Raw genomic sequence first — 16,663 nt, 5'->3', positions numbered from 1 at the left:
TGTATCACGCAGTGAGCCAGAAAGACTGTCTAAAAAAAAAGTGATTTTATTCAAAATGTACACAGACGAACACTTAAGGGGAAGGGTGGACTGTTGCTAATCGTCTTCATCGGATGGTGGTTGGTCTGCTGCAGCCTGACGTTTCTCCAATTTGCTCATTAACTCTGAAACGGAGACATAATAGAAAACATGATTTAAGGAAATCAACTTGCTATAACCACTAGGATTCCTAAAAGGGTGTTGATGTGTGCAAAGGTCTTTGAAACTCTGCTTACCTTTAGCAGGGTTGAAGACACCATTGGTTTGAGTGTTGCACACATAGCAGCGCTTTGATTTGCGGTAATGCTGAAGAGCACAGGCCTCACAGAAATAGTGCCTGCACCTGGAAGACATTTGGGTGGTTTATACTTGTCACCTGATAATAAAACAAGGCTCTGAGAGGTGTGGCATCAGAGGAAAAACAAGCTAAAGAAGAAACTCACTTTGTGATAATGGGATTTTTATAGGACTCCCTGCAGATGAAGCACTTGAAGGGAAAATCCTCCTCATCACTACTGACCTCGTAGTTCTCCTCATCTAGATTTAATCACATCATTGTTCAGGAAATGTTGATGCAGAAGCTAGAATAAGAAAGACATGAAATCCACATCCTGAGCTCACCATTGGCCCCATATCGACCCTCGTCCAGCTCCCTTTCAATCTGCCAGCCATGTTTGTAGTCTGATCTGTCGTGAAGGAACTTGCAGCTGTCTAAAAGCATGAGAGAAGAACATGGAGACTGAAAACAATTCTTATTTAGGGCGACTAACATGTTGATAGTACAATCGAATAATTACCTCCAAAACCACAAAAACCAGTCTCCTTATAATCTTTGCAGATATCTGGCTGGTAGTCCCACCTGACTGTAGCTCTCAGGTGGTCAGGGGCTCGGATTGGTCCTTTTCTGAAAAAAAAAAATAAATAAATCAATTAATAAACAATGACCAATACTGATCTTCATGAATCCCATCTTATTAAAGCATATAATAAGTGTGTTAGTTTGAACTCACCTGACCATGCCAGAAGAGGCGTTGCCCATGGTGGTGTCTTTGGGCTTGATGAATTTTTGGTAATTGTTTATGCCACGGTAGATTTTATCATCCTCTTTACCCGTCAGCTCCTGTTGAAGGATGGACAGGTGTCTTTCTTTAGCTTTACATTACAAGTGGAAAAATTCATGAAAGAAGTTATAGTTTGATGTTTCAGGTAGGACTCATCTCATCTCTTACTTCTTGGATTTTCTGACTCCTTTCAAAAATTGCCTGTGCGTCGTTGTCCTTCTCTGTGTCCAGCTGATATGTAGCAGTTGCCCCCATGTCGTCAGGTCCCTCTGGTTTCTTTTGTGTATGATTGACAGAATAGTGGAGAATGAGAAGATTTCAGCAGCACTTTCAAGCTAAGATGCTGTGACAAAGTGTTGTTTTTTCAGTAAAAATGTCTCTACTCACAGCTGATCTTGTGGACTTGTAGGCAACAGTGATCTTGTCTTCTTTTTCGCCTTCACTCTCACTGGAGGATACAGCATCTCTCTCTACTTTCTTTGTCTGAACAAAAATGAAACAATAAATACTCGCTATATAACTCAGATTATCTTTATTATTATCATTATTGATATTCCTGTACCTTTTGAATCATGGGGTTGACCTTTAAACCTTTCTTTTCTCTTCGGACCACAGAGCTCTGTTCCTCGTCGTCTTTGTTGCCATCTGGGGGGAAAAATAGCAAGTTTAACAGATTCTTTGCATCTTCATCTGAGGTCAGACAAAAGGATGTCCAATTACAGGTCAGGGGTTTTAAGTTAATCTTTACATTCATTCAACGTTCATATTTTAATTTATAATAATCAAGGTAAGTAGTGAAGGATCACTCTAACCCGATTCCAACCCGATGTATGGAGCTGAACTTAAGGAAATAAGGAAAATACAAGCTACACTAACAGGTCGTATTGCTCTAAATTCCGAGGGAGCAAAAACGCAGCACGAATGACACAATCGCTTTCTGTTTCTCTGCCATTATCTATTATCTCATCGTGTTTCGCTCAGTATCTTGTAATTGTCTTAATTACGTTAAAGAAAAACCATAAGAGGAATACACATGAACGCACACAAACCCGAGATAGTTATCAACATCTCAGGTCTGTTGACGAAATCTACGGCATCACAACCACACAGTAATGTCATCAAAACATCGGGAAAGTTTGCTCGACGACGAACTGTTACCACTGTCGCTGTCGCTTGCTTTCCTTTTTCGCCCGGAGAATTTTTTGGTGGATTTTTTGAACAGAAAAGTACAAGAGCCCGCTTTAGGTTCTTCTGAGTCCGCCATCTTGATTAAAACAGAACATAAATAACACGTCGTGCCTCCACAGCGCCCTCTAATGTCCTGGAGTCAGACGAGGCTCAACAGAGAAGAAGAACTGAAGGACCAAAAAGAACTTTGATGTGCAATGGGGAGCTTTGAACTGCGACTGAGGAGACAAGGTGAACTGGGTTTGAACTGAGCAGTGCAGTTATGAAGTAAGAATACGTTAATACTGCATTTAAGTATGCATTCACGTAGCTGTAGTTTACTTTTATATTTATATTTCTGGCAACGTTTACTCCACTACATTTCCCCTAACTATCTTTGTTAATCATTACTACCAAATAAAATCAGAAAAAGAAGAGTTGGTAATGGTCTGTATTATATAGAGCTTTTGTAGTCTTGATGAGCTGCTTTACACTACATTGTTGCCCATTTTATATTCACCCATTTACATGCAACTTGGGGTTGCATGTAAATGGAAAAGTTGTCTTTTCTTGCAGCAAGAAAGACAACTTGCTCTACCACTACCATGACACAATCCTAACTCATATACTGATACGCAATGATACACTTATATGATACTTAAGTACAGTACATGTCATATACCTTTACTGAAGTAATAATATAAAACGTTACTTCAACTTCTACTAAAATAATTTTTTGGTAAGATACTTGTACTTGTACTCAAGTATCCCTTTTAAGGTACTTTATACAAGACTGGAACTGAGATGAGAGAACTGTGAACTTTGAACTGTGAAGGGCAGCATTACACACCTCAGTGTACAGTCTGCTGGAAATTATTATTATAAGAAGAGGGATATTATTATAAATCAGAATCAGAATCAGAATCCTTTTATTGTCATTGCACAATGTACAAAGAAATTATAGCAGCAACCGAGTGTCAAAGTACACGTAAAAAAGTACAAGTAATAAAAAAAGGAACAAGGTGTTCAGTGCAAAGGGATAAAAAATAGATAAATAGATAATATGTACAGTGTTTTATTACAATATATGCACATTGTCCTGGTGGTGTGTGTGTGTGTCAGTGTATCAGCCTGTGTGTGCGCGTGTGTGTGTGTGTGTGAGTGTTTGTTTGTGTTTAGTGTAGTGATGGCTTGTGGGTAGAAGCTGTTCCTGAGTCTTTTTGTTCTTGTTTATATAATTGTATAAACAATGTCTTAATGGGAAAATGTAATAATAAATCAAATGTAACAAAATATAATACTTTTAAAACATTCTGATGTGGACTCCTTTTGTGATTACCAATAAAGCTTTATTTAAAAAAAACAAAAAAAACAATAAAGCTTTGTTGGACTCTGAAACCGGAACAAAATTTGAAAATAAAGGCTTTGTCAAACGCACCAATCAAAATGATTTTATTTTGAAAGTCTAACCCGGAAGTCTTACATGTAATTGTTTTTACCTTGCCCTCCTCCTCCTCCTCCTTCTCCAGCATCAGCAGCAGCGTCGTCCGTGGCTCTCTCGCGGTGGATAGCGGGTGTTTGTAGGACACTGGGCCTACGGAGGGAGGGGTCCTGGCCTGGGCACGCTCCCCGAAGAGGCCCCGGGGCCGCCGCTGGATGGAGTCGGGCTGCATTCAGACAGCAATGGCTATGGGTTTGACATCGAAGAAGGCGTCTGCACGGAGCGTCGGCGTGGAGCGAAAGAACCTCATCACGGTTTGCAGGTACACACCTCACGAAGTCGTCGACATGCTCTGTTTCTGTGTGACAAATGAAGCCCGATCCTGCTGTTCCTGCTGCTTCTTTCATGTACGTTTAACAGCTAAATGGAACATGATGATAATGATAATACAGGTCAATGATAAGGATGGAGAAAAACAGGGGGCAGGTGTGTTCCCGTATAATAACAATCTATAATTACCTGTTATATTGTAGTGTTTTGTAGCAAACGTTTGCATTTGCTGAATGTAACAATTTCTCTGAATGAAGATCACATGTTTGTTAATAACATTTCTTTAATGTCATTTTAATCATCTTATATGAAAAACTATTTTATTTTGAACAGGTTAAGACACCTGCAATGTTGCCAGAAAATTCTGGTAAAATTTGTGTAACAATATTATTATTATTATTACCAATTCTCTAAGAGACAACAGCTTCTCCACCACAGACAGGTTGAGTGTCTGTCCAGGACAAGGGCCTGTCCAGGACTCCTCCCCCCTGTGTCAGTGGTCCTCAGCCCACAGAGCACACACAGAGTGCTGATGGTCTTTATACGGATTCCATAAATCACTGTCTTGTACAGTGTTCAGAACGGCTGGAGCTGAGAGTGCCTGTGCAGCACCAGAGAGTTCATCATCCACCAATTAGACCTCCATCAGTTTAGCTCAGAGGAATCGCAACTCACCTGACAAAAGGGAAAATAAAACATCTGCACAGTTCACATCTCATTTTCACATGTTCAAGGTCAGGAATGAAAGTGCTTTTATGCACAGTAGAGTAGTTTCCTTGCTTACAAGGTTAAAGAACCAGTGTGTAAGAATTAGTGACATCTAATGGTGAGACTGCAGATTGCAACAAACCCCTCCCCCCATCTCCTAAGTGTGCCAGGGTGCTACATAGCCTTCACATACCAGAGAGGACGTTGATGTTCTTTGTTGGCACAGTCAGCTTCTACTGCAAAATACTAAAAACACACAGACTCGGGCTGATTTGGGCTGCTGTAAAAACAGCCTCCGCAAAGTTAAAGTACATTAAAAAATCTTATTCTTTTAAAGCTACCATACACTTTTACAAATGTACTTGCATATTTTGTGGAAGTTACATCATGCATCCAATCCACCCCCCAATAAAAAAAGGAGACTGATGCTAAAATTGACACACAATCAAGCATTTTTTATTCCACTACCTTTCTGTCTAAGGTTCTTTTCCTACATTTTAGTGACACATACAGTGAAGCAAAAACAAACAAGACCTCACAGAGCATGCCTGCAACTAAAGAGAAGTTCTCACAAGGGACTGACAACACAGAGAAATATTAGTGGGCAGCACGGCAGCACTATGGTTGAACCGACTGCACTTCGACCAGTTTAATCATGTAAGCAATTTAAGGACACAAATACACACACAAACACTGTGGACAAGACAAGAAATGAATCTCAAACATCATCATCAGCTTTTCATCAGTAATGCTTCACTACACAGTTTTTCAGACAAACAACATGATGACAGTGATTAGGTTCACGTCCATGCTTCTTCCTGCATCTGTTTTTTTTTTTCTGTTCTTCTCGATGCCGCTCTGGTCAGAGTTCATTCAAGTAGTCGTAGGTTGTTGTGACCGTACAGTGAAGAACGGTAGAGATTCTGATTCAGCCGTGCATTAAAGTGGGCTGAGCATCGTGTTGGTGCAGGATACAGGATCAGGGTGCTGCCTGTCGCGCTGACTTGTACAGCTTGAGCTGCTGCCTGGCTACAGAAGCTGAGCTCTAATTAGTGCGTGATTAGTACACCAAGCCAAGCTTTTATTTTTTTCATACATATGTGTGTATATATACTGTATATATATAAAATCTGGCCTTCTCCCAGTCTTACATTAACATTAACAGTCAGAACACTCAGAGATTAAAACTTTCAGTTCGCAACACTTCATTTGATGAAGTTTTTTCAATTTAGGGAATAATTTTAGGGGTCAAACAGTTCACATGTTGTTGGATAAGGTTCTTTAACTCTGTTTATCACTTGTTATTACTTTCTTAATGTCTCTTCATTGCCTTGTTTACAGTCCCATACTTATTTTATTTTATTGGAGACACATATGTAAAGCAATAGAGTAAAATAGAGGAAAACCTGATCAAACGTTTGCACCATCACAGGGAACAACTTCTACACAAGGCCTGAGTCAGGGAGGGATTACAATTGGGTCATCGGTAAATCAACTGAAATACTTATAATTAAAATAAAAAGAACACAACAATTTCTCCTGATGTTTAATCAACTCTAACAGCATAGCCATACATGTTAGAGTTGATTAAAAATGGTTTTAAAACGGCCCCCAACTTAAAAAAAATGTGTATCTTCCTGCAGAGGCTTGTGTCAGGTGTCATAAATATCCGTCACACTGTTGTAAACACCGAAACATCCAAAAGAATTACATTTATTGGCCACCCAGAGATAAGAGTCGGTGATATTTATCCGTCGTGTCCACAGTGACAGCAGTGCCGACTGTGCTGTTGCCACTAGCAACAGGTTTTATCTTAAAATGACAGGGCCAAGCTTTTCTGCAGTCAACTGAGAATTTCATGCCACTAAAAGGTTAACTTTGTTTATCGGAGCTGAATGTAACTTTTAATAGCGTGGATCTGCAGTCACAGGGTGGTTTGTTTACAGGCCTCATGCGGCACTCCTGATGTGTGAAATGTGAGGATTTGTAGCTTCTGTCTGTTTAAAGAGCTGTCATGCCGTCATCCGTGACTGGAGGAACATGTTGATGTGAACATGGTGAACCTAAGAAGACACAGATAAGATGAGTGAGACCTGCCTGTAAAGAGAAAGGACAGGGAGGGCGGGAGGGAGGGAGGGAGTGTGTGTGGTGTGCTGCTGTGTAATGGCTGAGGCCGAAGCTCTTGAGAAGAGAGAATAAAATGTTCTGTACTCTAGTAAACACAAATACATATTCACATCAGCTAGACATGCTTCTGCAAGTGGGTAGCTCTTTGTTTTTGTTTATTTTATTATTCTGAGGAATAGCACAGGGTGACTGCTGCATCATTTTGTGCCATGCTCCACCTTCTGTTTTAAAACCTTCATGTCTCAGAAAACATAGATTTCTCTTTTTTCTGTTTTTGTGCATTTTTTTTTTCGATTTTTTTTTTAATTTCCCTGATTTTGACACTACTTTTATTTCTATCATTGACCTGAATTATGTGAAATTACAGCAGAAGATTCTACATGTTGGAGCAGATCCGCCCACTCTCTTATCCCGACCAGATTTCCCTGTTATTCCTAATTTTTTCCCCCCCTCTGTCCTGCTCAAACATCTGATTTACACTCTTTGCTGCTTCTCAGCCTTTATTGTCAATCTTTCACCTGATCCGTCTTCACCTCCTCTGACCATGAAACACTTTGCCTGGACACTTGTTAGCAGAGGGGATGGGTGAGAGAGAGAGAGATGGACACACCCTGCTGTAGTTACATTTTCACATCTATTATTAGGATTTGGCCCAGATCATTATTCTTATCTTCATATTTATCAGAGCACAAGGCATTCTTTCTCTTGGCTGCATGTGCCGCTCCAGCGCTGGGCAGGCCTTCTCCCCCAACAGTCCAGGATGATAAACACAGCACTGGATGGAGTTACACAAGGCTGTGGCCAGTGATGAGTCTGCTTGTGTCATCTGATCCTGCTGGTTATGCCAAGACTAAAGAGAGAGACAGGAAGAGGAAGAGAAAGGAGTGACAGAAATGTTTATGTGGGAGGAAAAAAAGTTGAGAGGGTTAATATGAAGCTCTGTGTGATTAGTTTTAAGCCGATAAATGCAGTGTTGGTTATTTCAGGTGGTGCTGCAGATCAAACACTCATGCGTAAGTACAGTAGAGGGATGAAAAGTGAGAACAAGAGGGCATTTCAAGAGAGCTGAGAGTGGGCTGGGCGGGGATCCAGGCTGAGTGAGAGGAGGCACAAAAGGAGACTGTCAGAAGGCCCCGCAGTTGTTTTTCAGTGTCAAATCGTACCAAGAGCATGTCGCTTTTCCACTCCATCCATTTGCATTTAAGGCATGCCAGCAATGCCTCTTCAGATCAAAGGACTTTACAGAGGAATTTACAATCATCCACTATAATGGTCCTTTTGAGATAAAGCTGCCAATTTAGGTGGTCACAGAGGCTTTTTTTTGCTGCAGGTGACTTCAGTCTGTTATGATTTTAAATGCTTTCACATAAACAGTCAGGCAGCTTAATCTTAGAATTTAAGGAAGCATTGTACAATTCTCTACAAAGTGGAAGCTCATGGATGAGTGCAGCACGTACTTGCAGGAGTTCTCCCAAATCTAGTGTGGAGCTCCAATAAACCTTGAAACCATGACCTTTTGAGACAAACTTAAAATGCCACTGACCTGTGTCCTTGATAATTCCGGCATGGTCGTAACAAGTCAAAGCTCCAAAAGTAAATTTAATCCAGTTTTTGCTCTCAGTTGGCATAGACCCAGTTTAGGTGCTGCGATGGTGTCTGTTTCTTCTCTGTGATGGTGCCGTTTTCTGGTGACATTTTCTGCCTGTCTCCCTACTCTGCAACGCAGTCCCCTCTCATCTAAAGTGTCTTGCGTTTGGGGAGGAAGGCTTTCCGAAAAGAGGTGGTGGTGGTGCCTCTGCTGAAGGAGGCGCTGCCCAGGGCGATCTTGGTCTTTCCACTTGTGATGGTGGAGGAGCCCAGCGATGTTGTGCTCCTGCCCCTCATGATGGAGGAGCTCCCCATGGCAAGCTTGGATTTCCCCCTCTTTATGGTGGTGTTGCCCACAGTTAAGGCAGTCTTCCCTTCGGTGAAGCTGGTGTTTCCCATTGAGGAGAAGCTCGTCTTCCTGACCCAGATTCAACGGTGGGGATCGGGGCTCACTCGACGCAAAGCATCGCACACTCATGCAGCACACCCTGCTCTGCAAGACCTCAGAAGTAATAGTAGAATCTGCTGCAATCCAGAGCAGACCAGAATGCTAAGCGTGGATAGCTCGACCCCCGTGTCACATAAAGCTTTCGTTGAGCTGGTCGACGTGGGCTCTGGAAGGCCACATACCACCCATGTGTCCCTGTGAATGGACAGAGGCAGCCGTAGGTGGCCACAGCCTCTCTAGTGCAGACCGGGACAGTGGAGCGATTGTCCAACCGCCACGACGACACCGGACAGTTGAAGGACACATTGTTGTAAAGGGGACAATCTGTGGTGACATCACTTTCTTCGGGGCCATTGTTCCTTATAGCCTCTGATTGTAAGACATTCCCTCTGTGTACGACTGTATGTACCATATGTGAAATGAGTTGCAAAGTGTCAGATTTGATAAAAGAACGGATGCGCGTCTTTGTGTTCTCCACATGTATTTTAGGCTTTGCCCGCATCTTGTATTTGTGTTGTCACTCCCTGTCCCAGTTGTGTCCTCGGTGACCCGTTTACAACTCCTTTCTGCGAGTGAGTCTGTATTGTTCTCCATTTTTGTTGTTTTGATAATTGAATATTCCACAAGAAGTCAGCGCTACATAAAAAAATCAAGCCAAGCAGTGTTTAGACAGGTTACCTTTATAAGCACTGTTACAGTCTTTCAGTTTTCTAGTTCAATTGGTTCAGTTCAGACTGGTTATGGGAATGCAGACATGCTTCAGAATATCAACCAGTCTTGTCAACAAGTGCGTCACATTTATACCAAAATGTATACTGGATGTTGACGACTGTACATGCACATGCAATACAGGGGAATCGTGCTCATGAAACAGTACACACACACTCTCTCTCTCTCACACACATCACACATGGCTGTTTTGCAAGTCGACACACAATAAACCATCTCATTGTTGCCACATTTACATAACACACTCAGCACGACAGCTCTCAATTGCAAACCCATTAGATCGGCTGCTCACTTTGCACTTTCATACCTTAGAGTTGGTTCTTGTTCTTTGTGCAGACAGGTTTTTATATGAATCACATCCTGCTTATTGATCTAGAAACTCCTGACACACATTTCTCACAAATATTAGCAGCTCTTCTTGATACTACTAACCTGCTATCATTGACCAGAAAGACATATCCGTGGGTTTTTTAAGTGTGAAGGATTTATGTGTGAAAATCCCAGTAGACGTTGCTGTGTTTCTCTTTGCCCCTGATGAGGACGGTTTTGACCATAGACATAGACTTGTTCCCATGAGTGAATGTCACAGTGGTGAGAGAGCTCGTGGTCTCCCCTCGTGTGACAGATGTTTTGACCACTGCTATGCCAGTGTTGCCCAAACTCACTGTGGTTCTGTTCCAGGAGATTGAGGATTTACCCCAGGAGAAGGTATAATTAGTCCTCAGGATCGAAACCCTGCCTTTGGTGAAGGAGGTCTTGCTTGATGAGAATGTGGTTTTCCACTCATTGTTAGAGTCTTTTTTGGGCTGCGTCGATGCTGTGGCTGTCTTTGCCCTTGCATCAGGGGTTTTCTCCATTTAGGTGTTCTTGCGCCTGGATGCCAATGCTTTGCGGAAGGAGGTGGTTGTGGTTCCCCGGGTGAAGCTCGCTCGTCCCAGAGCTACGGTCGTCTTTTGTCTTTGAATGGTAGAGTCTCCCATGGAGGTGGTGGTCACTCCCCTGAAGATGGAGGACTTGCCCATGGAGACGGTAGTTTTTCCCCTGGCTATGGAGGTTTTTCCCACTGCCAGGGCAGTCTTGCCCTCGGTGATGCTAGTGTTTCCCATCAAAGCAGAGGCAGTCAGCCCAAGCCTGTGCCTCACAGCCGGCTCCTAACATGCACGCTGCATAGTTTCCTCCCTGTCGCGGGTGCAGGGTGAGTGTGAGAAGTCAAAAGCCAAACTAAAGCTGCAGTAGCTGCCCTAAATAGATCGGACCACCACGTATAGATGAGGGGGAGGGAATTATTTGATCATTCTTGATCCTTCAGAGGGACATGACCCAAAGAGACGTGGAAGCACATCATGCACAAAGGCTGAAAAGACAGGGGATTAATTGTATCGTTTTCATCTTAACACTGCCAAAGCACTGAAGGGGTACATTGTACATTGTACACAAGACAATTGGGGTGACCTCAGTGTGATAAGATGGCACAGTTCCCAAAACAGGAAAGAGAAATCTCTGCTGTTGTTGCAGGGTTCAAAATACAGTAGTACATTTGTCAGCTTGGATGCAACATACGGCTGCATTTCACTGGCTTGTGTAGCAGACAAACGAGTTCAAACATGTGAAGTGGATTCTTTTTTTCCCTCTCCTCTCATTTGAATTGATTGAATTCTACATTTTCTTTGTTGTGTTTCTATTTCAGATTCTCTGTTAAGACTCTCCTGGAAAAGTACACAGCAGAGCCCATAGATGACTCATCTGAGGAATTTATTAACTTTGCCGCCATTTTAGAGCACATCCTCAGCCACCGCTTCAAAGGTAACACCACAGGTAACATATAGCTTAGGACAAGATGGACAAATCAGTTAGTAAGGCTGTAAAAGTGTATAATTAAAAAGCTAAAAAAATGCTAAAACTTATTAGAATTAAAACAAAGCGATATTTTATATGATTTTACAGTCAGCTGTACTGTTGCCATGGCTGCAAGCTTGTAGTGTGGTTGGCTGTCACTGCTATGTTTAAATGTTTGACCAGGTTCTGGAAGCTGGTTCAGCTCAGATGGACAGCGCAGTTTCTGGGAATACATCCGAGTGGCATGCAGCAAGGTTCAGAACAGCTGCATCACCAGCATTGAAAACATAGAGAACATCAGCACATCACGAGCCAAGGCAAGCTTGTTCCCATTCACTCATGTGTGCGTGATAGTGATTGTGTCTGTGTGTGTGTGTGGGAGAGCACCAAACAAAGCCCCATATTCCTACTCCCTTTTGACTTTGTCCTACAGGGCCGGGCATGGATTCGAGTGGCACTGATGGAAAAACGTCTCTCTGAATATGTGTCCACTGCTCTGAGAGACACGAGAACCACCAGGTCAGACCAGTCATATAAAAGGGACCGTCCCCAAATTCAGATTGTGTCCCTTTTAAGTGGGGTTGCAAAATAATCATAATCACAATGTAACAAAAGTGCAATTATTAGATAAATATAAAAGGTGTGAAAATGATCTTGGCTATTAATCTGCAAATTCATTGTAATATATGTTTCTTGACCTGACAGGAGGTTCTATGATGATGGAGCCATTATGCTGAGAGAGGAAGCCACAGTTCTGACCGGCATGCTGATTGGTCTGAGTGCCATTGACTTCAGGTGAAAAAACGTACACTACAAACTGTGACATGCATCGTGTTTCAGTTATACAATATACAGATTCATATACATTATTAATATATCTGCCTTAAAAATCTTTTATGACCTACATTTCATACCTGGAGTAGATAGACCTGTATGCATAAATAATACATTGCTATAGTATTAATGTACTTTCTCTGTGAAAGCATGTGAAAGTATGTCTAAAATACAGCATATACAGGCTTTTAATGTCTAATATTTACCGCACATCTTAGGCTCCCATATGCTATAAATAGATATTTACTCGTTGATAATGTGCACACCCATTGGTTTTGTGAGATTAATAGGAAGTTTTTTGTCATCAACAACGGCACCAAAAAGCAAAGTCAGCTATGTTTCTTGTAAGTGTGTTGTGGGTTTTTTTTTTTACTCTTGTTTCTGTGCAGTTTCTGTTTGAAGGGTGAGACTCTGGATGGGAAATCTCCTGCTGTCATCGACTACACACCCTACCTGAAGTTTACTCAGAGGTGAGACTGAACTCGTCACTTCACCTTTAGCATTTTTTCTGTGTGTGCAAGTGTAACACTACAATCTCCCCCTCTCATTGTACAGTTACGACTACCTGAGCGATGAGGATGATCGTCACAGTGTGGACAGCAGTAACAGTGAGGAGAGTGTCCCTGATCATCCATACATCCCTCTCGTGACCGACGAGGAGAGCTGGAGCAACAAGTGTCGCAAGATGGAGCAGAGGTTCAAGATTGTTTACGCCCAAAAGGTGACTCCTAAAAAAAAAATAATGAATAAAACAACCACTATCACACCAAACCAGCAACTAATTCCTTGTTTGGTGTGCAGGGTTATCTGGAGGAGCTGGTGCGTCTGCGTGAGTCACAGCTGAAAAACCTGGAGACAGAGAACAAGCGGCTGAGGGCCAAAGTGGAAGAGCTGAGTGTGCAGAGCCAACAGGAGAAGAAGGAGCTGGAGGCCATTGTGCTGGAGCTACAGGCACAGCTGTAATGAAGCATGACAACAACACTGAGTTCATACTGACCTTGTAAAACATTCCAAATGAAACCATATGCTCCTGAGATAATCACACCACATCCTGCTTGGATGACATTCAGTTAACTTTTCTAATGGTTTTAACAAGGAGATGAAGTTGACATTTTAATATAAACATATAATAAGGAACAGTTGTTGTTGATGGAACATTTTTCTCAGTAGAATTAAGTTATTGGTCTATGAATGTCCACAATGTAACCAGATATGTTTCTTTATAGCAGATGAAACGAAAAGTTCATGCAGATGCAATTTTTGATGTTGCCAGTTTATGAGGCGACACATCTGATAAAGAAGAAGAAGAAGAGATACACAATTTTTACTTTTACTCTATTTAGGTAAATGGTATTTTCCTGGAATGTATAGTATTTCTCCTGACATGAATCTGTTTTGTCTGTGATTTGTTCAGCTCGGCCCTTACACCCTGTGATTCCTCTCATCTGGATAAAGATCTCTCCATTCCGCTGGTCAACCAGTGGTCCACCATCACAAACAACCAAGGCGATGTCAAACTGTTCCGCAGGTAAAGTTATCAGTTCAGATTGTCTTTGTTAATGTTTTTTTTTGCCTCTCTGTTAGCCCGTTCCAGTTCCCACACCTAATTTTGAAGCAGCTAGCACATTCAAACAAAACAAAATTGATTTGGAACCTGAAAAGTGGGTTCTCAGCCTGGAACCAAAAAATAGTTTGTTCTTCCTCACAAACCATGATTTCATCAGTGATATTCTGGGTTATGAAGATGAGCGCGAAGTTGAGGAAGTATTACAGAAAAAGTGCTGGTGTTACACTGGTGTGAGTGTGGCCGCCAGAAAGCACCAAGGTTCTGAGACTCCAAAGCGTAGCCAGAACCAGAACTATGACTCTTTCTTGAAATAAATGTAGTGTAACAAGACTTGCCATTACTGCACAGCATGGTACCCAGTGTTAATTTGTGCCCATGGTGATGTCTCTGTCAATCCAGGAGGAGTTTCCACAGTTTTGAGCAGCTGTCTGCTGAAATCAGTCTGAACTCTGACTCCCAGAGGACTGACGGGAGACAGAACGGAGATGCTGACTGGACTTCAGCAGGTAAAATGACTTTTTTTTTTATTGTACATCACAATGTATTCATTACAGCGTGTGCAGTAAAACGTGTGGAGGTTTGTAGTGCCGATATTGAGCTCACAGATATTTATTTGAGGAGGAAAGGCATAACTTGATTCATTTTCTTAAAATGAGTGGTGCTTTATTTTCATTAGCACAAAGGCCACCACACTAATGATGTAGTGCTTCTGATTGAGTTTGAATAGACACCGCACAGTCGAAAAACAAAATTGCACACTGAAAATTCAGCTTGATCGTGGAACACATTCACTGTGGCATTACTTTGATAAAGATTACTCAGTGTCACAGCACCTGTTTTGATCCACTCTGTTAAGTCTTCTCCAGTGCATTCAAACGCTTCTGAATGAGGTTAAGGTCTGGACTCTGTGGTGGTCAGTCCATGTGACTCATGGTCTCTTAACAATTCTTTAACAATTTGAGCATGATAAATCCTGGCGTTGTCATCAGGGAATATTCCTGAAAGAACTGGTCATTCAGTATATTTAGGTTTAGGTAGTCAGCTGACCTCAAAACGTTGCTCAGCTTTGACCCAACTGAAGCAACCCTAAATCATAGCACTGCCTCCACAGGCTTGTATGATAGGCGCTAAGCAAAATATTATATTATAAGATGTATGTAACTTTGTTATGGCTGGGTAGTGTATTTGTATACTTTCCCAACTGCATAAGACCCCTTCAGTGGCAGCCAGTGACACAAAGACAGGCTTGATGCTTGTTTGTGGTGTTCCATGTGGGCAGCTTGAACTATGCATGATCATGAGCTGATTTTGTCCATGCAGGAAAAGACAACACTCCTTCCATGCTGGGTCTCTGCGGCTCTCTGGCATCTTTGCCGAGCTCTAAGTCTCTGGCCAGCCTCAAGTCCAGCGAGTGTTTGGTCAACATCAGCACTGACCCCAGCCCTGCACTCTCCCCCAGCTAACTAACCGCAACTGAGATTTCACCCCCAGCCTGTCCGCCTGGTGATGCTGCGTTGACCAAGACTCTACATCCATCCATCTTTGGATTTTTGTACACAAGAGTGAAGTCATCTTCAACCCGAAAGGATCCATCAACTTTGGTTGTGTCCCTTATTAACTTCTCACACACTCTCCCAACCACCGCTCTGTAACGTTTGTGAATCTCCTTTAGACAAGATCATGCAATTCCACCAAAGCATCAGTTTATTTCCTTCCTTAAAATGTATCATCTGTGTAGTAGTGAGCTTTTTGCTTCTGTTTTCCTCATCTAAATACAACCAAAACAGCTCTGGCTGTTCTGTGGATGCAGCCACTGACAAAGGGATGTGATTATCATTGTCAGAGATCAAGATTATATATTTGAGGTAGAGGATGGGCTTTTACACTGTCTTTCTCTGTCTTATTGCTGTCTGTTTTGTGAGTTAGACTGAAGGGTACTTGGGGTCTGTCTCCCCTGGAGATGCATATGATTCCTGCTTGAAAAATCAAACACCACAAACTGTTGTAGTCTATTTATTTATTTATTTATTCAATCAGATTTCAAGCCGTCAATTTTGTTCATTTATGTAATTGTGGGGTGTTTTTTATGTTGCAATAAACTGTCTTTTTTCCATTAACGACAGTCTGTTGTGTACATCAGCAGAGGAAGAACAATGCAGGTCTGTGCTCTGTCCCCACCTTCAATGCAGTTTTATAATGAGATCTGAGATGGGTAAACACTCATTGTTTTGTTCACAAAAGTTAAGATTTATTGAAACATGAAAATAGAAAAATGCTGAAGACAACTAAAGACAAAACAGTGATTGTGAAAATGGTTCATGGGAGGTTAATGGAAATATTATTACTCCAAACATATTTTATGTGGCTGGAGTATGGACTGTATGGCATGGGCCACATGTACTCTGGCTCCACCCTGTGGTGTACCATTAAAAGGCTTCATGAGGCATAATCCTGGTCCTCTGGTCCCAGTGCCCTGCATGTTCTAGATGTTTCCCTGCTCCAGCACACCTGATTCCAATAGTCAGCTCGTCAGCAAGTTCTGCAGAAGCCTGATAACGAGCCATTAATTCAAATCAGGTGTGTCAGCGAGGATTGAGAAACACTAGCATAATATAATACATTGAGTGACCTGAATTCTCATATTCTCCATAAAAAAATAATGCAAACCTAATTCTAACCAAATAAGAGAGCAATAGGATCCCCTGAAACAGAAGGATAGATGTACTTTTTAATGGAGATCCTAAACTTCTACCACTTACAGGATACAGCTGCAGCTTTATAGACTCTGA

At 41.9% G+C, this 16,663-nt stretch overlaps 2 protein-coding genes and 1 long non-coding RNA gene across 4 annotated transcripts; 1 reads left to right on the top strand and 2 right to left on the bottom strand.

Annotated features, from left to right (window-relative positions):
• Positions 1 to 23: 23 nt before the first annotated feature.
• Positions 24 to 2,415, bottom strand: rnf113a (ring finger protein 113A). The gene is made up of 10 exons (XM_058654157.1): positions 2,259 to 2,415; positions 1,663 to 1,745; positions 1,488 to 1,583; positions 1,269 to 1,376; positions 1,050 to 1,159; positions 837 to 943; positions 661 to 750; positions 483 to 576; positions 276 to 382; positions 24 to 164 (listed from the first exon to the last, which is right to left on the bottom strand). The coding sequence occupies exons 1-10, from the start codon at positions 2,362 to 2,364 to the stop codon at positions 97 to 99; spliced, it is 969 nt and encodes a 322-aa protein (XP_058510140.1). The 5' UTR covers positions 2,365 to 2,415; the 3' UTR covers positions 24 to 96.
• Positions 2,416 to 2,535: 120 nt separating this feature from the next.
• Positions 2,536 to 15,991, top strand: rundc3aa (RUN domain containing 3Aa). 2 transcript variants are annotated; one of them, XM_058654155.1, is made up of 12 exons: positions 2,536 to 2,555; positions 3,797 to 4,030; positions 11,325 to 11,452; positions 11,657 to 11,790; positions 11,907 to 11,992; positions 12,179 to 12,268; positions 12,697 to 12,777; positions 12,863 to 13,028; positions 13,109 to 13,266; positions 13,722 to 13,835; positions 14,274 to 14,380; positions 15,195 to 15,991. In XM_058654155.1, the coding sequence occupies exons 2-12, from the start codon at positions 3,924 to 3,926 to the stop codon at positions 15,335 to 15,337; spliced, it is 1,314 nt and encodes a 437-aa protein (XP_058510138.1). In that variant the 5' UTR covers positions 2,536 to 2,555; positions 3,797 to 3,923; the 3' UTR covers positions 15,338 to 15,991. The 2 variants fall into 2 exon arrangements, with proteins under 2 accessions (XP_058510138.1, XP_058510139.1); XM_058654156.1 differs by having other exon boundaries at positions 2,537 to 2,555; positions 11,325 to 11,440.
• Positions 5,181 to 8,614, bottom strand: LOC131475826 (uncharacterized). Its single transcript, XR_009242541.1, has 2 exons — positions 8,417 to 8,614; positions 5,181 to 6,809 (listed from the first exon to the last, which is right to left on the bottom strand). It is a non-coding gene; the product is annotated as an uncharacterized LOC131475826 (long non-coding RNA).
• Positions 15,992 to 16,663: the final 672 nt, after the last annotated feature.

The sequence above is a fragment of the Solea solea genome, chromosome 16, assembly GCF_958295425.1.
Source record: "Solea solea chromosome 16, fSolSol10.1, whole genome shotgun sequence".
Lineage (NCBI taxonomy): Eukaryota > Metazoa > Chordata > Actinopteri > Pleuronectiformes > Soleidae > Solea > Solea solea.
The sequence above is the reverse complement of the archived record's forward strand: the minus strand, read 5'-3'. Positions and strand labels throughout refer to the sequence as shown.